The sequence below is a fragment of the Cucumis melo genome, chromosome 6 (genome assembly GCF_025177605.1).
Source record: "Cucumis melo cultivar AY chromosome 6, USDA_Cmelo_AY_1.0, whole genome shotgun sequence".
Lineage (NCBI taxonomy): Eukaryota > Viridiplantae > Streptophyta > Magnoliopsida > Cucurbitales > Cucurbitaceae > Cucumis > Cucumis melo.
Window position 1 is genome coordinate 20044386 of NC_066862.1, and position 23665 is coordinate 20068050.

Below are 23665 nucleotides of genomic sequence, written 5' to 3' on the forward strand. Positions count from 1 at the left end.
TTAAATCATAGAAAGGACTCAAATTAAGAGAATGGTAGCACATTTTTAGGTCCAGAATTGTTTGTATTCAAATGATACTCAGCCAGAATTTCCATAGACTTCTTAATATTTAATGGAGTCCATCTCTAATCATGTTTTAAATGAAAAAAATATCGCGCCAACCACTTATTTGAGAGAAGTTATTAAGAATGTGATGATGGCCTCCTTAGATTAGTTGGAGTCTATCATCAACATGCCAGGTTGATCGATGGATTTCGTCGTCCAAATCTAGATTAAATAATTAACTGAATCACCCATTGAACCGATGAGAAGTATACAAAATTCAAACTACTATCAATTGCATTAAGATCTAGGGTTTGTTAGTGTTGGAATTTATGTCCTAAAACTCATAGTTTGTAATCATATTCTATTTAATAAAGTCGTTATTGAGAAATTAAATACTATAATTTTAAATCCAATAAACTAAGATCTCAAGACTATTTTGAGTAAACTTAAACTTTATATAGAGACATAAACATGGATTAAGTTCGAGTAAATAACCCAAATAATCTATAGTATATGAATAAAGGTTGGGCACCTTATTCAGAGATACTATGGATGCAGCCTGCTTTGTAGTTAGTACAAACGAGGTAATCCTAAATCGTTCATGTGGAGTCATGAAAGTGGGGGCATCTTATGTAAAGAGTTTACATAAAACAGAATCATGAAATAGTCACTTTTACGTTATAACGTTGTTTACTGTTCAAAACTGACCATCTCGATTATTGGTGACTTAGGTAACTTAATCTTAGTCCTGAGCTAACTATGAACTCCTGTTCACAAGAGATTATCCTTAGATCTGTGAGGGCAACTCATTAGCGTTGGCCCAATAAACCTCCTATTTCAGGGGTAAGATCAGGTGGATAGATGGGAACATAGGGTGCAAGACAGAATTCACTCTTACCCGCTTTAGGGTTAGTAGATAGGTTGTTCCCTTAAGGACCGAATCCATGTCTTGAACAAAGGGGCCTCACCCTTTCATTGGCCCGAGAGGGATTCGGTTTATAGGTTGAACCTTAAACCAATTGTTCAATAGTGGATCAGTGGGACTTAAGGAGAAAGATGTAGTGTTAGGGGTAAAATGGTACTTTTCAATCCAGCCAAGCTTACGAACAACCCGTGAAGGATTAACGTATTGATCATGGTTATATCAAATGGACACAAATATATCTATAGTGAGAGAAGTGCAACTACGAGACTTTAGTGGAGTGACCCGTTAGTTAACAAGTGTTGATTAGCTCGGTATAAAAGAGTTTAGCCTGTTAATCTCGAATTGTTGGAGCCCATGATCTATAGGTCTATTAGGTTCTTCTGCTAGCTCATATGGAATAAACTTAGAACAGTATGATGGAATGAGTTGAATTATTCGATTTTGGAGAGGAGAGAGAAACCAACAAGTATATGTGATATGGTTGGTTTTTAGATTATTGATAGAACTTTATATTAAATGGGATTTAAATATTAAAGATATGAATGCGGATTCATACTCAGAAGCTCCAAAAAGATGGAAATAGTCAAAGTTGTAAAAAGTCAAATGATTGAATTTTTACTTTAAAATGTCAAATTTTGACCAGCAATATATTAAAAAATAATTAGAATCTTGAGAAAATGAAAGCGGATTCATGCTCAGAAGGTTGGAATTAGTCAAGGAGGTCAAAATGGTAAAAAGTCAAAATGTTGACTTTTTTACTTGAAAAGTCAAAGTTTGACTTCGACTAGAAAGATCAAATGACCATTTTGCCCCTTGACCAAAGTTAGTGGTAAAATCCAACAATTTATTGAATAATCCCACTAACTCTTAGTGGGCTATGTGAAAGCTCATGGTGATGACACCAAGCCCACTAAAAGAAAATGGAATGGTGGAGGTCCGAGATCGTGTCCGTGAGGAGATTTCGAAGTATCGGGAAGCTACAAAGGTAAGGTTTTTCCTAAACCCTAATTAGTGTAATTAGGGTTTTTTTGTTTTAATGCATGTTAATTTCTAAAATAAGTTTAGATGCAATTAGAGTAATCTTTTGATCTTTTTCCGCTGCGTTCGTATGCTATCTTTCAGTTAGGATGAATAATTAACTTTCATGGGTCTATTTTGTTATTTGATGATTCAATTCTAAGTTGATTATAGAACAATAACAAATTTTCTAGCAAGCTAGTTTAACCTATGGATTCGTATAATTATCATGCAACCAAAGAAATTACATAGCAATTAAGAAAACATCATAAAGTCTCAAGAGTCCACAATATGAATAATACCCATTTGATTTAGAATTGAAGTCTGGGAATAAGAAAGTTTAGTTCAAACATTAAAAATACATTAAAATATGGAAAATCCTAAACAACCCAAGCTAGATAATTGTATCTTAGCCATTCTTGACATGCCGAGCAACAGGGGTATGTACGAGTGCATAAACATAACTAAAAAAGGGAGAAAATTAGAGAGAATTTGTGCAATTGTTGGGTAGAAACGAACCTCCCTTACCTTAGGCAGCAAACAACCTTTATAAATAAACATCGCGGTGTCATGGTGCTAGGAACAGTTTCGCAATACTGACAACACTTGTTTGCTGGCAGAGTTCATAGTGTAGTGGTGCTCTAAGATAGCATCATCATATCGTAGGCCTTTCATAAAATCCATCCATTATTCTGTCTTACAATGTAGTGCATGGTGTCGTATGGTTCCACGACGCTGCAAGACATAAGCTAAATTAACTTCTTCTCCATGCATTTGTCTCTATTGATGTTTTTTAACTCCGTATTTTCCTAATTAAGCTCCAAATCAACATCAACATCAATTTCTAACTTCAAATGGCTTGAAACCTATAAAATAATGAAATAAGAACATAAAATCATAGAATGATCATAAATTAAGCAAAGTTAGATAGCACATTTTCGATGATATCACAAGTTAGGTTAAGGTAAGTTGGGACGGAGTGTGTCACTTTGTCTTATTGCACAACATTTTGGAAGCAAAACTTTGTGATGCTTCCAAGTGTTGTCTAGTCTAATTGCTAATGATGGTATGTGCTTGATGGTTTTTTCCTGACATGGCCTTAGTGAGTCTGAGGGCCTGCCAACATTTCAGGAGTTCCCTTCAGTTATCCTTTTCTATATGTTATCTTATCCTCTTATTTCAAGTTAACTATTGTATGTTGATTACTTATCTCTTTTGGAAAAGTAGTTGCTTATGTTAGAAATTGGTCGATTAGGATCTTGTCCACTGGTTGGTTACAACTTAGTTCTATTTTTCAAGATTTATAGGTCTATCGAATCAATATATTTATGCTTTTGGTGTAGATTGTTCATAAATTAGATTGTTTACTTCATTCCTATCTTTAATTAGAAGGCGCAATTGATTGTGCAAGAGGGCTCAAGGTTGTTTGGTAGAATGTGTATCCTCTTTGTCATGACGAAGACTTGGAGACCAACAATTTTTATTCCAGAAATGTTGTTGTTTGGAAGTTATTGTGGTTTATTCTAATTTCTTTTAGCTTGTGATAAAATATTTAGAAAAATAAAAGTAAATATTTTATTTTTAGCTTTCTCACTTACCAATACAAAGCTTACATATGATGAACAGTTGCCGTCTTTTTATCTCTCTTACTTTGGGACTCTTGAAAAGTAATGGTAAAGAAAAAGGTTTCTCATTCCAACATTTCTTTATTCATGTAGAGGCTAGGTTTTTGAAATAGTAGAAAAGAAAATGGATTAGCACAGAAATTTAGAGTAGTTCGGCAAAGGTACCTACATCCACTTTGAAGGCTATCAATTCATTTCTTTTGAGGGATTACAAGATATGAAGAATACAGATAAGTACTCAAACTTTTCCTTTTATAAAGTGGTTAAACCAACTAAGAGTTTGTTAGAAACTGATTTATAACTAATTTAGTTTCTAACTTGAACTGATTTTGAACAGATTCAGCAAGGAAGTTGAGTTCAAAGATAATATTTCTAACAAATTCTCCCTCTTGAACGAAGAACATCCTTGATAGTCTTCTTTTCAGGTATTTATTCCTCAACATGTAAATCTACTACTTTGAGTAGATTTAGGCAGTGACTGAATTTAGCTTTAGGTCAAGCCTTAGTTAAAAAATCTGTTGCATTGTCTTTTGTGTTAACTTTTTGTATGCTTAATGTTCCTTTTTCAATAATATCACGAACAAAGGACAGTTTAACATCTATATGTTTTGTTCTATCATGGTATTGCTGGTTTTTTGTTAGATAAATTGCACTTTGATTGTCACATAGGAGTTCTATGGCGTCTTGATCATAACATAGTTCACAGATCAAACCTTTTATCCATATAGCCTCTTTTACTTCTTCTAAAACTACTATGAATTCTACCTTGGTAATTGATAGAGCTACCATTGATTGTAAATTAGACTTCCAACTAATTAAATTGCCTCCTAAAGTAAAAGAAAAAACAGTTAAAGATCTCCTTTTATCACAATCTCCTGCAAAATCTGCATCAACATAGCTCTTTAGAAGAATTTTAGGTTCATTAGGAGCTGCGTATAGCAAGCCTCTGTTCACTGTTCCCACTAGGTATCGAAATACCCACTTAGTAGCGTCCCAATGATTTCTCCTATGATTTCCCATGTATCTATTGACTAAGCTTGAGTTGTAGGCTAAATCAAGTCTAGTACAAACCATTAGATACATCAAGCTTCCAGTTGCATTAGAGTAAGGAACATTAGACATAGCTTGTCTTTCAATTGATTCTTTAGGAGAGTCATTCGCAAATAATTTGAATTGTTGGCTCATAGGAGTACAGACTACCTTAGCATTAGCCATATTGAACTTGGCTAAGACTTTCTTAGTAGTTTCTGTGATAGAAACAATTCCCTTCTGCTTCTTTTCCTTGTGATTTCCATTCCTAGGATCCTTTTAGCTGACCCTAGGTCCTTCATTTCAAACTCATTCTTCAATTGTTCTTTTATCTCATTTAGCTTAGTAAGATTTTTACCAGCCAACAACATATCATCAACATATAACAGCAAATAGATTAGGCTTCCATCAGTTAGCTTCTTATAGTAGACACAAGAATCATATAGACTTCTTATAAAGCCTATTTTGTTGATAAAATCGTCAAACCTTTTATACCAACATCTTGGTGACTGCTTCAATCCATATAAGGATTTCTTTAGTTTGCAAACTAGGTCTTTTTTTCCTTTAGCTTCAAAGCCTTTGGGTTGTTCCATATATAAGTCTTCTTCTAGGCTTCCATGTAAAAAGGCTGTAGTGACATCCATCTGTTCTAACTCAAGGTCTTCACAGGCAACAACAGTTAGAAGAACTCTGATTGAAGTGTGCTTTACTACTGGAGAAAAAATTTATGTATAACCAACTCCTTCTTTCTATTTAAAGCCCTTGACAACTAGTCTTACTTTAAATTTCATCTTCTCATTCTTTTCTCCTATAAATTTCTTCTTGTAGACCCATTTGCAAGGGATAATTCCTTTGTTAGAGGTCTACCGGTCAACTCCCATGTTTTGTTCTTATGTAGAGAATTAATCTCATTTTTCATTGCAGCAAGCCATTCATCTTTTTCATCACTATTTAATGCTTCTTCAAAGATGCTAGGTTCTTCATTATCATCTTCTAGGGAGTGATTAGATATGAAATCAGCCCTTGCATATCTTGACGGGGGTCTAGTTGTTCTTCTTGCCCTATCTCTTGTTAGGAGATAATCTTCAAGGTTTTCAGCTTGTTTATCTGTTCTGTTTTCTGAGGTGCTTGGTGCATTATGGTTGATCATCAATCATTACAAAATCTTTATGACATGGATAAATTTTAACATAGGAACTAGGAGTATGATTCTGCACTTCTGTTTGCTAGCTTGTTTCAGAGTTCATGTAGAACTCATCTTCTTTGAAAGTCACATCTCTACTAATCAGGCTTCTGTTTGAAATAAAGTTCCAGCACTTATACCCTTTCACTCCTTCAGGATACCCTATGAACATACATTTTATAGCTCTAGGCTCCACCTTACTTTGCTTAGTATGTACATAGATTGTGCATCTGAAGGTCTTTAAGTTTGATAAGTCAGGAGGTGATCCCTTCCACATTTCTTCAGGGGTCTTCATGTTGATAGAAATACTAGGACTTCTATTAGTGGTGTATGTTGCTGTGGCTAGGGATTCAACCCAAAAATCTTCAGGAAGTTTGGCTTCTGATAGCATACATCTAACCCTTTCAATCAATGTTCCATTCATCCTTTCTGCAACTCCATTCTGTTGTGGAGTATACGTCACTGTCCTATGTCTAGTAATTCCACACTCATCACAAAGAGAGTTAAAATTGTTGCCTAGAAATTCTAGACCATTATCAGTTCTAAAGTATTTCACCTTTCTTTCAGTTTGAGTTTCGACTCTAGTCTTCCAAGTTTTAAAACATTCAAAGGTTTGATCTTTATATTTAAGTAAATAAGTCCATACCTTTCTAGAGTAATCATCTATTAAGGATAGGAAGTACCTAGAGTTTCCCCAAGATGCTAATTTAGATGGTCCCCAAAGATCTCCATGGACATAGTCAAGAATAGCCTTGATGGTATGTTCTCCTTTGGTGAACCTCATTCTTTTGGACTTTCCATACACACAATGCTCACAGAAACTAAGTCTTCTTATTCCCCTTGATTGAATTAGGTTTTGCTTTATGAGTTCATTCAAACCTTTCTCACTAATGTGTGAGAGTCTTCTATGCCATAGTTCCAATTCTACATTATTTTCTGTTTCTGACAACAGAACATATTTAGGTTGAATAACTCTTTTTAACACATAGAGGCTATTTAGTTTCTTTCCAGTTAGGATAATTCTGCCTTCTTTTTCTATCTTCAAGGTTCCTTCTTGTCCGAAATATGTACATCCCTGGTCATCAAGCATCCCTAAAGAAATTAGGTTTCTTTTGAGTTTTGGAACATGTCTAACATCTCTCAAAAGAACCTCTTTGTTTTCTGTAAGCCTTAATAGTACTAAGCCTCTTCCAATGATTTCACATTCATTGTTATTGCCCATGTAAATTTAGTCTCCTTCCTCTAATTTGTAATCAACAAACTAGCTTTTCTTGGAAGTCATATGATAGGTACAACCTGAGTCTAAAACCCAGTCTCCCTCCTCAGTTTCAACTTCCATGGCCCTTTTATTTGCAGCAGCAAGTACCTCAGTATATTCATAAGGCTCTTCTCCACCATGCCCTTGATAGCTTCCATGTTCCTTAAGCCCTTTGAATCATTTCTTTTGTGATCTTTATGCCTATTTAATTCATCTCTTCCATATGGTTTAATTTTTCTGCTATCATCTCTTCTATAGTGTCTTCTTCTTTCTAGGCAATTCTTCTTGAAATGTCTTTCTTTGTGACAGATAAAACATTTCAAGATGGGTCTATCTCTGTAACTTTTATGGTTTTTATTAAAAAGATTCTTCTTGAATTGATTCTTCCCCTAAGAGAAAAGGGACTCAACACCTCCAGCATTATTTTCCTCTAAATGAAGCTCTAACTCTTTACTCCTTCAGTAATAAAAACATCTACTGAAATTGATTCCCTTCAATATTTCAAAGCTGATTCCACTTCTTCTTAAGTATCATGTAAGGAATTTATCAAGATGGCAGGCTCGCTTTCAACCCCAAGTTTTTCTCCCGATTGATTGAATTCATTTGTCAGTTTCTTGAATTCATCCAAGTTCTCATTAAGAGTCTTGGACTGATTCATTTTAAAAGAGAAAAGTTTCTCCCTCACATAGAGTTTGCTTGGTAAGTCCTTTTTATCACAGGGAACCTTTAATTTCTCCCATATTTCATATGCTGTATTTTCATTAATCACTTGCCTTAGCACATTATCTGTAATGTTGAGAATTAGGATTTCATAAGTTGTCTCCTCCATGATTTGCTTATCTACTTTAGTCATTGTTGCTGGTAATTTCTTTGGATCTTGAATAGCTTTTAATGCCTTTTGAGAACTCAAAATTGCTTGAATTCTTTTTGCCTATAGAGTAAAATCTCCTCCTCCATTAAACCAATCTATTTCAAACTTTGTTGTAACCATCGTAGAACCTAGGCTCTAATACCAATTGATAAAATCTTTAGAAAAATAAAAGTAAAGATTTTATTTTCAACTTTCTCACTTACCAATACAAAGCTTACATATGATGGACAGCTGCCTGTCTTTTTATCTCCCTTGCTTTAGGACTCTTGAAAAGTAATGGTAAAGAAAAAGGTTTCTTATTCCAACATTTCTTTATTCATGCAGAGGCTAGGTTTTCATTTCTTTCTTCTATTCTTTTCTTTCTTTCATGAAATGGGTGAGCTTCAAGTTCTCAACAATGTAGTAAAGAAATTTGAAATAGTAGAAAAGAAAATGGATCAACACAGAAACTTAGAGTGGTTCAGTAAAGGTGCCTACATCCACTTTGAAGGCTATCAATTCATTTCTTTTGAGGGATTACAAGATATGAAGAATACAAATAAGTACTCAAACTTTTCCTTTTATAAAGTGGTTAAACCAACTAAGAGTTTGTTAGAAACTGATTTATAACTAATTTAGTTTCTAACTTGAACTGATTTTGAACTGATTCAGCAAGGAAGTTGAGTTCAAAGATAATATTTCTAACAGCTTGTTATGAGTCGCCCGACTAGAGGCCTATATTTTACGTAGTTGGAGTATATGGGTGGTTTGCCTCCTAATTATTGGTTTTGGTGTTGAGGGGTTATTGTCTGTGTTCAAGACAATTTGCAACCCTTGGTAATTTCTCTATAGGGTTGGTCTGCAGTATCTTTTATGGTTTGGCCACCCTAGGTTTGAAGGGTTGAAGGGGATTCTGTGTTTGAGGACTGTAGTATAATTGTTATTTACTTCATGCAAAAGTTTCTTAAAGAGTTTCTTAGTTCAGTTAGGTATGCCCACCCGATCAAGAGATATAGAGTTTGAATTCCGACCCCACCTAACTTGCAATGTTATTAATTTTGAAAATGACAATAGTCTTCGTTACATACCACTATTTATACTCTTCTGTTTTTTTTTTTTTTGTTTTTTTTAAATCTTTATTGTCTATAAACCTAATTGATAGAATTGCTTTCAAATGTTTCAAGAATAGTTGTTAGGATCATTGCAGCCATGTGTCTTGATAAAAATCATGATGTGGTTTAAAATTGTTTTGATCTGTGTTGGAAATTCACCTAATTAAGGATCCTAGGATTATCATCGATGAGTTCCATACGTTGACATCTATGACAATATTTTCCTATCTCACGCACTAGTACTAACATCTGGATCCCCATAAAAGCTCTATTACTTCATATGAACAACATATCCATATGATTTTGTAGATACATATATGTGTATATATAGCTTCCTACTAGAAGCTTGACTTCCTAGCTGCAGAAACTTGGAATGAAAGAGCTTCTTTAGATCTGCCCATAAGAGTTAGGACTGTTGCAGCTATGTGTTCAGATGACAGTCCTGCTTCTTCCATCTGGTCTCGTGGTGCTCCATGGTCGATGTATCGATCTGGAAGAACCATACTTCTCAACTGCAAATGCAATGAACAATAAAATTCCTTACCGGTTAAAGTTAGATACTTAAATGGACAAAATAGAATAAAACTACTTCTGTTTTTGTTTAAGGGGAATTGTAATGAGTAGCATTTGTAAGGATAATAACGAACTCTTTAAATAATTTTTCAAAATCGATTAGTGTTAGACTTCTATCAGAAATATAGTCTGTAGTAGATTATGAGAGTCATTATATCTAACCTTGAGACGATGTTGATCTAAAATTCCAGCTAAGCTAAGGAAATAGGACACATGAGAACCAAAGCCTCCAATGGAGCCTTCCTCCACAGTAATCAGAATTTCATGTTCTTTTGCCAGTTGCCTAATAAGTTGAGTGTCAAGAGGTTTGCAAAATCTTGCATCTGCCACTGTTGGGGCAATGCCTCTTGTTTTCAGCAATTCCGAAGCTTCAACACATTGTTGAACTATTGAACCATACCCCAATATAGCAACTCTAGTGCCTTCCATCAGTATTCTCCCTTTGCCAATCTGTTTAACGGAAGTGAAGTCAACAATGTGTTATATTTTACTTTGAGATAGTTACTTTATAACCTTCTTAATGCTTAGAGTATTTGTTTATTTCATGCTAACCTCAATTGGAGTCCCTTTGAAGTTAGGAGGAACAACAACTCCTATCCCATTGCCCCTTGGAAACCGAAAACAACTTGGTCTATCGTCTATCGCTGCTGCTGTCGCAACCATGTGTATTAGTTCAGCTTCATCAGCTGGAGCCATGACAATCATGTTCGGCAAACAAGCCATGTATGTTATATCAAATGCTCCACAATGTGTCGGGCCATCAGCACCGACCAAACCAGCTCTATCCATTGCAAAGCGGACAGGTAGTTTCTGAAGGTCTACATCGTGCACCACCTTGATTACCATTCCATATAGTTAGTAATTAGGAAAACACAAAATTGTCGATGAAAAATAATCTTTTCAATTACTGGTACCTAAGATCTGTTTGGCTTACATTCCAAGTGCTTAAAAATGTAGGGTCAATATCGTTCCAAATATGCATACCTGATCAAACCCTCTTTGAAGGAAGGATGAGTAAATAGCACAAAATGGCTTGATACCCTCTGTTGCTAAACCAGCTGCAAATGTAACAGCATGTTGCTCGGCGATCCCGACGTCGAAGCAACGCTGTGGGAACCTCTTCTGGAAATAGTTAAGACCAGTTCCACCACCCATGGCAGCATGGATGGCTACAATTTTGTCGTCCAGTTCAGCTTCTTTTATCAGAGATTCAGCAAAGTATTGAGTATATGAAAGTGTGGGGGATTTTGTCTTGAATTGCTTGCCTGTTTTGGGATCAAACTTGACTACTCCTGAATTATTACAAGATTTGCAAAGAATTAAGTATTTGAAAGAATCCATGGAAGTAAACAAGATGCTCAATTAGAATAGTCTAACCATGCATTTTATCTGCAGCTGCTTCTGCTGGAGGATAGCCCTTCCCTTTTTCTGTAAGAATGTGGATCAATACCGGTCCAGGGGCTGGCATTGATTTGACTTTATCCAAAATGGTGACCAAATCTCCCACATTGTGTCCATCCACTGGTCCAATATAATACAAGCCTAGCTCCTCGAAAAATGTCGATCCCGAACCACTTATCATGCCTCTTGCATATTCATCGACTTTGGCTGCAACTCCATGGGTTTGCTTCCCAATTTGTTTGGTGATGGTCTTAAAGGAATGGTATGAAAGTCATTAAGTTTGATAAACCAAGGTTTTATTTTGAATGAATTTTTAAATTTATAATACCGCTTGCCAAGCACTTCAAAAGTCATTTCAAATAGACTCTAACTTGTTGTGCTGACATGAAATATAATATCAATGCAGTGAATGTGTAAGGCGTATGCAATTAATCCTCTAATATCTTACCTTTGCAGCTTCGCGAAGTTTTCGAAACTGTGTACTTGCTTGAAGTTTGGTTAAGGCACTGCTGAGAGCTCCAACAGGAGTAGCAGGGCCATCAAGAGTAGCAGTCGGCAATGAGACTTGCTTGTTGTCATTTAAAATAACGATCATGTTCGTATCGAGATAGCCTGCATTATTCATCGCCTCGTATGCTTGGCCTGCTGTCATAGCTCCATCCCCAATCACAGAAATGACGCTGTTCTTTTTTCCCAAAAGGTCTCTTCCAACTGCCATGCCTACATTGTTTTCATTGTGGATCGGGACAAAGATTCATTAAAAAGAAGAATAATGTGCGTCTCATTAAAATTAAACCCTCTGAAATTGAAAAAGAGTAAATGAGGAGAATATAAGACATACCAAGACCAGCTGATATGCTTGTAGAACTGTGTCCTGCACCAAATGCATCATGAATACTTTCATCCCTTTTTGGAAAGCCAGCAAGCCCTGAAGTTTGCCTTAAAGTATGCATTCTAGACCTTCTTCCAGTGAGAATTTTGTGAGGATATGCCTGTAAAAAACACCACCGAAATGAACTCTAATCCTAAAAATAAATCTCATTATTGTAATACTTTTGTTGGATATGCACCTGATGGCCAACATCCCATATGATTTTGTCGTCTGGAGTGTTGAACACATGATGCAGTGCCACGGCTAGCTCGACAACGCCTAAGCTTGCACTTAAATGACCTCCAGTTTTTGATACAGAGAACACAATTTCTGCTCTAAGCTCTGCTGCTAGCTGCTCAAGATCCTGAAAAAAAGATCTCAAATGATCATAATAAGAAAGAGCAAAAAATGGCACAATGGAAGAAAAGTTGACAATGCTCAACAACAAAAAGAGGTTTACCTGTACTGATAGGTTCTTCATATGAATAGGAAAATTCACAGTGTCCAACAATGGGGTCGCTGGTTTTTCGCCTGAGTAGTCAATCGTCAATCCATCTTTTTCTTTATCTGGCAAATTCTTCCCTTCTCCATTCGTGCTATTACTCGAAGCTCTCAAACAAAACTGTATGAAGAACAAACAATGGTAAGGACTTGCTCTAAGCTAAACAAAAAAAATAACCATTTCTAATCTAAGTAACAAAGCTCCTATATATGAAACCAAAATGGAATTCTCAGTATATCCAGGATTAAAACAGCAATGCAACGGCAAAGAAAACAAAGGGGATTTTGAACAACCTGTTTGGGGTTTCTAAACTTTGGCCTTGGAGATTCCAGGAATGGGGAGAAAGTTTGAGTTGGTTTGATGAGAAGCTGAGCCACTGCCATAGCTGATCAACTTGCAACCAGAAGACAAGTTCAAGGAAAGGTATCTATAAAATGCATCAAAAACGAAGTACAAGACAAAGATTTATATGTATAGTTGCCTAGACTAGAGATAATGGAGATATCAATGTTTCACCTACTTCATGTTTTATCCAACGTCCAAAATGAGAAAAGTCGCAAGTCAAAAAGAAGACTACAAATCACCTTTGAAATTAACAAAACAATTTATCTCTTTGGCCACAAGTAAAATTGTGGTTTAATTCTTGCATTAGGATTAGCTCAGAGATTTACATGCTTAGAAGAAAAGAGGTATAATTTATCTAGGAAAAAGTTTTTCCACCGTTAAAACGAGTACTACTCGACGATTAAGACATTTATTACTTTTTTTTAATTTAGACGTTCAAATTTCCACTACATATTTGTTGTATTTGAAAAAAGAGATAGAAAACGGATCTAAGAGAGATGTAGAGACCGAATCAAAGTGAACTTGATCCATATTTGACAAGATTCAAAAAATGGTAATTAGGAACCGTTAATAACCATGCATCCATGGACTTCAATCATCTTAGGCTTTTACTTGACTTTGAACGTTAAGTCTTCCACTAAAAAATATAGTTGAACAGAGAAAAACTTGTTTTTCAATAGTCAATAAATAAATAAATAATAGAAAAAAAAAAAAAAAAAAAAACTTAGCTTGCCTTCTGGGTTGATTTAACTTGCAAGATTATGATATAAAATTACAAAATAAATGTCTTTTCTGCTCTTTCCATTCATAAATAAATAGTCTTTTCTTTTCCATTTTGTTCCCGAGTTTAAAACTTTTATAATTTGATACATGATTTTTAACTTTCATTTTGAAGGATGATGTGATATTTATTAGGTGAATGAGACAATATTTTTCCCACGTCATTAAAAAATATACTTTCAACAAAAATATACTTTATTATATTATTAAAATCATATAAAACTAATTTTTAAATTACAAAAAGAATATATATGCAGAGTTACGTTCAGATTCACAGGAGGAGTACATTTTGGAAACCCTATTACGCTATTAAATAGTAACATAATTGAACTCATTCTTTCTCAATCTAATCTTGATTGGGTAAGATATTATTACTCCAACTATACTATTTAAATTATTGCTCTATATTCTTTAATTAAAAAACAAATCAAAACTTTTTTTTTTTTATCACTTTTCTTTCCTTCTTTTTTTCAATATAATTTACTACTAATAATTTTTTTTTGTTTTTTTAATAATAATTTTTTCTTTAAAATTGAGATCAAACTATTTTCACTATGAGTTTATTTTTTTTTTAAATTTTCGACCATGTTTCTTAGAAAAAGAGAGAAAAAAAAGTGAAAAATCATAACGAATAGACGGAGTTTTATAAAAATTATGAAAATTGTAGCCTCGAAGGAAAAGTAATAAGAAAAGTTTAAAATTTGAAATTTGTAAAATTAACAATCATTCACATAAAAAACCTCACACCTTAGCTTAGCTTTTGTAACGATCTTATTCTTTACTTTTAAAATTATGCTTATTTTCTTTCGATAAATATTTACTTAACTTTCATAATGATTTTATTCTTTACGTTTAAAATTATGCTTATTTTTTTCGATAAACATTTGCATATCTTTGGTAACAATTGGTAACAATTTTATTCTTTATTTTTTAAATTATGCTTATTTTCTTTGGATAAATGTTTCATTATGGTTCTCATCTTTTTCTTTACAACACTCAAATTCATTAGAAAGTTTTACTAAAAAAAGGTTTTTGAAAACTTCCACTGTTTTTTGTTTTAAGTTTTCACAAACTTGTTTTGATTTTTGAAAATATAAAATTTACATATACAAAAGTTTGATTTTCAAAGTTTTGCTGTACTGTGAAAATTGAAAAAGAAGGGCTACGGTTGAGAGACTCAGACCGGTGCAAAAGAAAATCCCATTTCCGAGTTTAGAAAATCGAACCAAACCCGATTCGGTTTGGTAGTTAAATGTCGATTAGCAACAGACAGTCTCCTTCACTGAATGAATGCCAATGAAATTCCATTCGATCTGTCTTTTATCAATGAAATCGAACCAAAGAGACAACATGCACAATGTCAAAATTCATCAAACTTATCCAACCACAAAATAAAATAAAATAATAACCTAAACAACAAAACAGACAACATGCAAAAATGAAAATCCACCAAACTTATCAAAACAAAAACATTTAAAAAAGAAAAAAAAAAAAACACAAAGCTAATACATAGAACGCAACGAAAAAATAAAATTAAAACACAACACATATTTTGTTCCCAACCATAATAACAATTCCATAAAGTTTTCAAATTTATAACAAAAATAAACTATAAAATCAAGTAAATTTTGGATTGTACAGCAAATCAATGGCTAGAAATAAATAATTATATGATCAAGAGTAAATTAAAAGAAAAGTTGAATGAAGAAAATTCAAGAAAAAGGGGGATTTAGTTTAGAATCAAGGTTGTGATGAATGGAATAAAGATTAAATAGAAAGAAACGTACTAAGAAGATCGAAGGAACTTACATAAGGAATAGAATGAGTGATTCAGAGAGATTGAAGGGTTTGGGTATGGCTATTGTTGCATGAAACAGAAGAGGAGAGGAAGAAGAAGATGGGAGATGCAATATTTAAAATCCAACTCAAAATTCTGCCTTAAAAAGGCAAGTTTTCCACCCCCCTCCACACAAAAAGTTACCTTTTCTGTTTTTTTTTCTTTCTCTCTCTTTTTTTTTTAAGAAAAATGAAAAATGGGAAATGAGAGATGTTTTGGAATTGTTTTTATCAGTAATATAGGGGGAAAAGAAAAAGAGCATCAATGGATTGGCCTCTCCATGCAGATACCATATATGATACATTTTGTCATTTTCTGCCCCACTGTTGCTTCTCTTTACTTTTTCTCTCCTCTCTTCAATTTCTCTTTCAATTTCTCTCATCTCTTTATTTCTCCTAAACAGGATATATGCAAAGAATAACGTAGTAATTAAATCAAGGTAAAAGTACCATGGTTTTTTGAACCAGAGTTAAAATATTTATTGTTTATACTAGAGTCGGTGACATTTTGTTGTTTATTTTTTTTATGTTTCATAATTTTCTTTTTCGATAGAAGGGAAATGTCAATTCAACTCTTGGGTTAATGTCGCACCAATAAAAATGTTAAAACAAAATCAATGAAAATGTACATGTTAACATGCCGATAGAAATTTAATACATGTGGGTTTAACGTAATTGCAACTTTGATCTTGTTTTAATTTAGATGTCTCTCACTTGAATATTTGTTGATCTAAGAAAAGATGATGATATCCAAGAAATTGGCACAAAAGAAAGGGAGACACGGCCTTTGATGAAAGAAAACTTTTATTAAGAACTTCTATAAGGATAGACACTTTTGGATATAATACTTTTTTACTCTCAAGATACTCATTCCCTTTTTACTCAAAGTTTCTCTTTAATTCTCATGCTTAATTTCTTCTTCTCTTTACTTGCTTTTCTTGCTTGATTCACAATTGAAGGGACAACTCTTATATAAGGTGTGAGATTCTCTCTAGATTGATCTTAATTTCTAAACATCTAGGTATTTTTGGTATCGGGTGACCAAGCAGGACATAGCTAACGGCATGTTGTTATCAAAAGTAATTCTAGAATTCGTTCACATAAAGGAAATCTACCAATTTTTTTTAGGTATTTGTTTACATCCTTTTACATAATTCTAGATAAACCTAGAGAAAACTAATATTTGTACTTAAGTTTTTTTATGTATGTTGGACATTTTTGGTTATTGGCATTATATTTTTTGTAAGGCAATTGGTTGCTTTGTTGTCTTGTGCAAAGTCTTAAGATCGAATTTTAACATCTAAAGATTTTTGTGTGAATATTTTTCTTATTTAAAATTATGTGTGGTTTCCTTTTCTATTCAAAATCTTTTCCAATTTGATATAACAACTGATCTTTTCCTTTTGGGTGTTATTTTCTTTAATGGATAAGTTTTTATTTAAAGCAAATTATGAAACCCTTTTAGGGGAGCCTAAACCTTTGTCATCAAGAAGCCAAATATAATTATTGTGAAATTAACGTGTTCTTCGTACAAGCTGCAACTGTACTTTGAGCATGAGTTTTTTCTTCATATGACTCTAGAGTTCTTGTTGTATTTTTTTGTTGCTCACCGTGTTTCGCTATGTGTCCTACCATTGACTGCACCATTTTGAAGATTATTCCTGTTTAGGGGAGCTTAAATCTTTGTCATCAAGAAGGGATTCTTGATATTATGAGGAGTTTAAGACTGGCACGAGAAGAGATTCTCTATTTTAGAGGGAGTCTAAGATTTTTCGACAAAGGGAGTTTGTGAATCACAAGGAAAGATATCTTCGTGAGAAAGAGTCTTATATTCACCAAGAGGGAGTCGAAGCGAAGATATTAATATTACTATACTTAGGCAGAGTTTGAGTATACTTTGAGAGGGTGTCTCATATCTAAGGAGCCTAGTTGGTCATTTAGTTAAGCTTTACAAGAGTGTGTAGTGGTTATCACAGGTAAGTAGTACATTGTAATATGCTTAACATATGATATTAGTGGGTTAAATTTCCTAGGCACATTGTCCCCCGATATAGATGGTCTGTCACTAAATTAGGTTATCAAACTCTTGCGTCTCTTCTTTTTACTTTTGTTTGTAGGTGTATATGTATTTACATTTAAGAAACTTCTAGACTAGTTAGTGTTTTGCTATGCATTTTAACACTTCCCCTCAACACTAACTATTCTAGTTCTTTCCATCATCATGATTTGTTGTTGTAACTCTGCATGCTTAGATGCTCTTAGCATGCATTATGTCTCAACATCTATGTCTTATCAATACATCCACTTCTTCTTTCAGAACCTTTCTCCATTGGATATTCTATGAGGCTTCTTTTCTTCGTATGTCATCGGTTTTTTAAATATTGCTAAAATTACATTTGCATACCTAAAATTTGATATTCTCTTTGTAGTTTACCTCTGTAACTGTGGTATTTATCATGTATTTCACTACGTCGAGGACTTTATTTCATTAATTGTTCTTCTGCATCTTTGTCATTTTCTTCTTTTTCTATTTCTTATATTGGATCCTATGACACTTGACTTATCTTTTCTTTGGATACTTCTCCAAAAGACCTATCGTCCTAAGGTGTGTTTTGATCTAGTTATGATGCTTTACATGATGATGTTTCATCAACTGTAACATATCTTGATGTATAGCATTGTTCACCACTAGAATCAATACAGTTTGTCTTTGGGGGTCTTTGATTACCCACGTATGCATTTTCTGCTAGCAGGACATAGATGGAATGCATCCTTTGTCTTTCCATCAACAACTTGCCAGTGACATTGAAATCTTGGTATACTTTAACACAATTAGGTCTAAACACCACAAAGTTGCCTACTAACATCAATTGAGATACTGATACCAAATTCTTCTGCATTCTAGACACATAAAACATTTTTGGCATCTACATGATTGAAATTGGAACAAGGCATTATCATTGTTTTGCCAACATGAGCTATTGGAAACTTCCAATTGTTTGCATGCAGTTACAATAACTTAGTTTCTGTTGTACTCCCGTGTCTTTTGCAACTTCTTCTTATCTCTTGTCACATGGTTAAAGTTACCTGAATTAACAATCCAATCATTTTCATAATTTATCTTTTTTGCATGGAGAGCCAACACTCGTTCTCCACTGACTAGATGCTGACTAAGGTTTAGGATATGGTCTTGGAAAGCATGCCTTTACAGTCAATTCTTCTTCATTAATGCACTCGACCAAGAGGTGACTTCATTGCTTTCTACTGTCTTTTCCTTTCTTACAACATTCTCTGGCATAATGACCTATCTTTCCACCATTGTAGCATTTACCCTTTTTCTATGGTCGTGTTGTCGATCATAATTATTACTAGCTCCCACTATTTGAGAGTATTTTGAAGTTTCTTCATCTTTTTTTTATACTGCTTTCTTTTAATATTTTGAATGACCCTTTCTTTGATCACTAAAGAGTACTTCTTCATTATTGCTCTTTATTGTGATCTCTAACATTTGCTTAGTCAATGCTTCTTGATTGACAAGCATATTTTTTAAGACAATATCGAAGAAGATTGAACTATTCAACATTGAATAACAACAACAAAACTTCTATATTAAGGTTTTGGACCATGGATAATAATTCTTCTCATTATTGATTTTGAAATAGTGGAAATAGAATATAACTCGGAAATTTCACGACATAAAGTTATTACCTTATATTGGTTGACAGTCATCCCTCTTTGACCAATGGACAATAGCATATTCTCTAGACACTGCAATTTTACGACATTTTTCTTTGTGAAAAGTGAGGCAAACATGTTTCATGCTTTCTTTTGCGTTTCCATAATACGAAGTGCTTAAACATTTCTTCATCAACTGTGGTTTCAATTGCAAACATGGCGTTAGCTAGCTTGATATCCTAATTCTTTAAAGCAATAAAATCTCTAGGTTTATTGACTACATTGCCTCCTACAACTTTCCACAAGTCTTGACTTTGGAGACATGACTTCATGCATGTGGACCACGTGTTTGCGATTCTAAGTGTTGAACATTTTTATTCCTTCAACAATTTGAAAGGCCCCATCATCATGTACAAATGAATGCATTCCATTAGTAGGTTTGTCTCAGACAATAAGCTTCACAGCCCCAGATTGTACTCAATCTTTAAAAGCTCCAATACAGCAAGCTAAGCTAACATGACTCTAATACCATTTGTTGAAGAAATTGAAACAAAAGAAAGAGAAACGATCTCTTTGAAGAAATAAAATTTTATTAAGAACTTTTACAAAAATGAATGCTTTTAGAGAGAATACTCTTTTACTCTTAAGACACTCGCTCACTTTCCACTCAAAGTTTCTCTTTAACTCTTTAAGCTTTTTTTTCTCTCTCTTTGATTGCTTTTCTTGTTTGTTCACATGTGAAGGTGTAACCCCTATTTATAGGCGTGAGATCTTTGGAGCGAAAGCAAAAAGAATCTCTCCATATTGGCCTTTACTTCTAAATATCTAAATATTTTTTGTTGAAACTAAAGGAACTCTAGAATTCCTTAACCGAAAGACTATCTAGGGTATTTCTAGATTTTTTTTTCTTTTATTTATTTGTTTACATTCTTCAACATCATTCTAGATAAACCTAGAATGAACAAATATTTATACTTTCATGTAAATACTTCAAGAAACATCTAAACTAGTTACTGTTTGCTACATATTTTAATAGATGGGTTATAGCTAGCGTATCTTTCCAAGTGTTTAATCTTGAAAGACAATTAGAGTGTTTAGCAAACATACTCCAAATAGCTCTTTTGGAAAAACAGTTTATGAAAAAAGTTGGTTTGAGGAAAATACTTGAAATCAAATTGTAGAAAAATTATTTTTTAAATGCTTAATGATTAATCTTTCCTAATTTTGTTTAATTCGTAAAATTACCAAAACACCCTCACTATCTTCTATCTCACTTCCATCATGATTGTTGTTAGTTGCCATCGTCCTCTTTTGTCGACCACCTTACACCACGTAGTCATGTGATTAGTCATATAAACCAACTTCAACAAGAGTTGGAGGCGACTACTAACAACAACCAATTCCCTACCTCCGAAGATCAACATTAGTAGCTAACTCCAACAACCCCTCTAAACAAACACCTACGATGACTACCTACAACAACTAACTCAAGACAAACAAATTATCTCAAACAACCAAATTCTAACTACTAAGGTTGTATTTAAAGCTGATTTTGAGATGGTCAAAATTACTTTTCTCTTGATAAGATCAGTTTTTTCCTTCATATGATGAAATCATTTCAAACTAAATTTTGGAGAAATTATGTGATAGGTGATTTTTATTAAGTGATTGATCAGGAATATCACTCCTAAAATGGCTATCTAATTCATTTTTTGTATAAAATATTGTTGGTTAGCCGCTTGTGATTTTTTTAAACCTTCTAAACATTGGAACAAAAGATATTTATTACTAAATTGTTATAAAATAAACAATTACATTTGCTTTGAATTTTCTTTCAATATCGATATAAATATATATCATTCTTGCATGTAAGAATTAACAATAAAATAAATAGAAATAGATATTTACCATATTTATTTAGTTAAATAATTGTTTTTGAAATAGAAAATACAATTACTAAATGGTAACTCAAAATTAACTTTTAACAAAAAAAAATGTGATTAACAATTGATTGTGAATATATATGACAATCACTTTTTAAGAGTTTGGTACCAAACATAAATTTGATTATTTAAAATTAAATTTATAAATCAATTATACGTAAATCTCTTTTTCTAAAATTACTACACCGACTATTATTCGTAAATACACCCTAACTCTATCAAGCAATTATACCAATCATTTGCTTAAAAAAATGACCAAGGATCGTGTTTTTAAATTATTACTTGATCATCATTTGATTTACAGTAATTTGACAATAATAGAAATACATTTAGTATTCATATTTATGTTATTCACATTATTACTTGATCGTCATTTGTTTTCTACGGTATTCATTGTTTTCTAACATAGAAAACAATGTCACAGAAAACATGTACGACAAGAGGGCAATCACATAAGCAAACAAAAATATAAAGACATGCAGATTGATGATCCAATTCAATGCAAAATTAGCAACATCTGGGGGGAAGAGGGAGGACAATGCGCCATTTGGAATGAAACTTCACTATATAAAGAGTTTAACAATTACAACGAAAGTACTTATCTGATAGGTTCTCTCTTTAGTAACTCACGTATAGCTTCCTCTACAGTTTCAACTTAGGCTCCCTCTAAGTTTAAGTTTCTCTCACTTCCACAATAATGCTTCTCAAGCCCTGTATGAGATTCCCTTAATACAAAATGTTTATGCTCTCCCTAAGAATGAGATTCTCTCTCATTTACCACATTTAGGCTCCTCGTAAATACTATATCAAAAGAGAACAGCTTCTATCAAGATCAACAATGACTATTGAAAAAACAACCTCAATGAAGAACACAAAGACACTCAATAACAATACATGGAAGATGTGAAGTTTGGACAACCCATAAGCTCAAAACGTTCAATGTACAAAAACTTTTTTAATAAGGCGACTAACTTGAGATCAATTACATAAGAGCACCATATATATTAATATGGTTAGCATTGAGAATATATTTTAAGAGATAATAAATAATGCAAATATTTCTTAAGAATAAAGAATCCACAAAATCTACAAATCACGGAAAATATATAGAGTATATTATTTTAGAGTCGTTGCTTGCTAGTAACAACGCATTCTTTACTTCTTTGAAATGTTGTATAATATATTTTTCAAGTTTTGCCTTTAAGAAAATTAGTCAACCACACTGTAGTAATAGTCTCCCCCTTTGACTACATTTTAAGGCAAAACAAACAAAACACAATGTAACACAAACCATACAACAAACCAATGTCTTTGACGGTGGAAGCAAACCAAACCAAGGCTAGAGTAACTTACAAACCAGAAACCAAGAGACATAATTAACCACATTCATTTTTCCCTTTTTTTTCTTTTTTTGTTTGACTTACAAAAATAGCGAAAGTTAACAATAATTAAGCCATCATCAAACCAAATAAAGATCTAATTAAAAGCATGAATCCTCTAATGTAGCACCAATATTTAAAACAATCTTCTAAGATCGATCAACAACCTCTTTCTTAGGAATAATTCTTTTTCTAACAACATATTCAACATCAACATAACGAACCGTAGGGTACGTGATATACTAGCTTTCTTATGCCACTTAAGATATACATTTTTGCGGTCAAGTAAGAGGTAGATTAGGAAGTAGGAGGTGGATTAAGGAAATTAAGAGATAAATTAATGAAGTTGGAGGTGTCATTTTAGTTTCATGTAAGGATTCACTATAAATAAGGGTGAAAGATCGGAAGGGGTGGGTGTTAAGATAAAATTTTAACAACTTACTCGACTGGAAAGAAGAAGCTTTAGGCGAGAAGAAAGGAGAGCATTCTAAGGAAAATGAGTATTTAGTACTGTTCTGTGTAATTTTCCAAAAGTGTTTACAAATATTTTGAAAGATTTCATCTAAATTTCATGTTGAATTGTAATGATATTTCTCACATGAATGTTTATAAAAGTGATTTCGAACAAAAGCTTATATTAGGTTTTAAAATAAGGTTTTTTTGCATGTTGAATGTATGTGATGTTGTGTTTAAACCATTAGTCCTATTTTTATTAAATAAAGCTAGCTATTATGTGCACATAATGAGTCAAGGCAACCATGGAGTGAAAGGACCACATGGCGGTGAGAAGCTGGCAAATCCGTTAAAAGGAGTGTATTGAGCTTAGCGGCCTGAGCAGCGAGAAATTAACCTAAGTTTCTCTCCAAAAGATACTGATGATGATGTATGAGTTATCAAAGTAGTCTATGCGTGGGAATAGTTCATTGTCCTGGTAAAAGGAATGAAGAATGACTAATGTGTGTTTTATGTGATTTTATGAAATGAGACATGAAGCTTGTTTTGTTATGAAAATGAATTTGTCGATTGAATTGTATTCCCCAAAAGGTTTTCTAAAAGCATCACTCACTAAATATTCAACTAAAGTTTTACGTTTTTCCTCCTCATATGATCAGGCATTAAGGCTAAGTAAGAGTGAAAAGGGTTGCTATGTGAGGAAACTAAACAAGGCATATAAGTTTAGTTTTTATAATTCTGGTTTTAAGGATGTATGTAAAGTATAATTTGTAAAACACATGGTTAAAGTAATGAAGAGGTAGTTTGTTATTAATTATTATTGAAAGATAATCATTTTCCACTGCGTTGTATTATTTTCATTG

At 33.2% G+C, this 23665-nt stretch overlaps 1 protein-coding gene and 1 long non-coding RNA gene across 5 annotated transcripts; one reads left to right on the top strand and one right to left on the bottom strand.

Moving 5' to 3' along the window:
• The first annotated feature begins 1879 nt into the window (after positions 1-1879).
• Positions 1880-11608, top strand: LOC127149883 (uncharacterized). Its single transcript, XR_007821725.1, has 3 exons — positions 1880-1955; positions 3706-4037; positions 11475-11608. It is a non-coding gene; the product is annotated as an uncharacterized LOC127149883 (long non-coding RNA).
• Positions 9149-15552, bottom strand: LOC103491851 (probable 1-deoxy-D-xylulose-5-phosphate synthase 2, chloroplastic). 4 transcript variants are annotated; one of them, XM_008451966.3, is made up of 11 exons: positions 15326-15552; positions 12685-12784; positions 12350-12511; positions 12089-12253; positions 11860-12010; positions 11467-11738; positions 10995-11268; positions 10602-10909; positions 10170-10451; positions 9780-10067; positions 9149-9556 (listed from the first exon to the last, which is right to left on the bottom strand). In XM_008451966.3, exons 2-11 carry the CDS (start codon positions 12772-12774, stop codon positions 9383-9385), a joined length of 2166 nt encoding a protein of 721 aa, XP_008450188.1. In that variant the 5' UTR covers positions 12775-12784; positions 15326-15552; the 3' UTR covers positions 9149-9382. The 4 variants fall into 4 exon arrangements, with proteins under 4 accessions (XP_008450188.1, XP_008450189.1, XP_016900855.1 ...); XM_008451967.3 differs by having other exon boundaries at positions 12685-12776; positions 15326-15530; XM_017045366.2 differs by having other exon boundaries at positions 12685-12818; positions 15326-15530.
• Positions 15553-23665: the final 8113 nt, after the last annotated feature.

Coding starts and splice junctions, on each gene's coding strand:
- LOC103491851 (XM_008451966.3), bottom strand. CDS start 12,774: ATGGCAGTGGCTCAGCTTCTCATCAAACCAACTCAAACTTTCTCCCCA. Junction 10,910..10,994: donor AGCTGCAGATAAAATGCATG/GTTAGACTATTC, acceptor GTAATAATTCAG/GAGTAGTCAAGTTTGATCCC. Junction 10,068..10,169: donor TCAAAGGGACTCCAATTGAG/GTTAGCATGAAA, acceptor TCCGTTAAACAG/ATTGGCAAAGGGAGAATACT.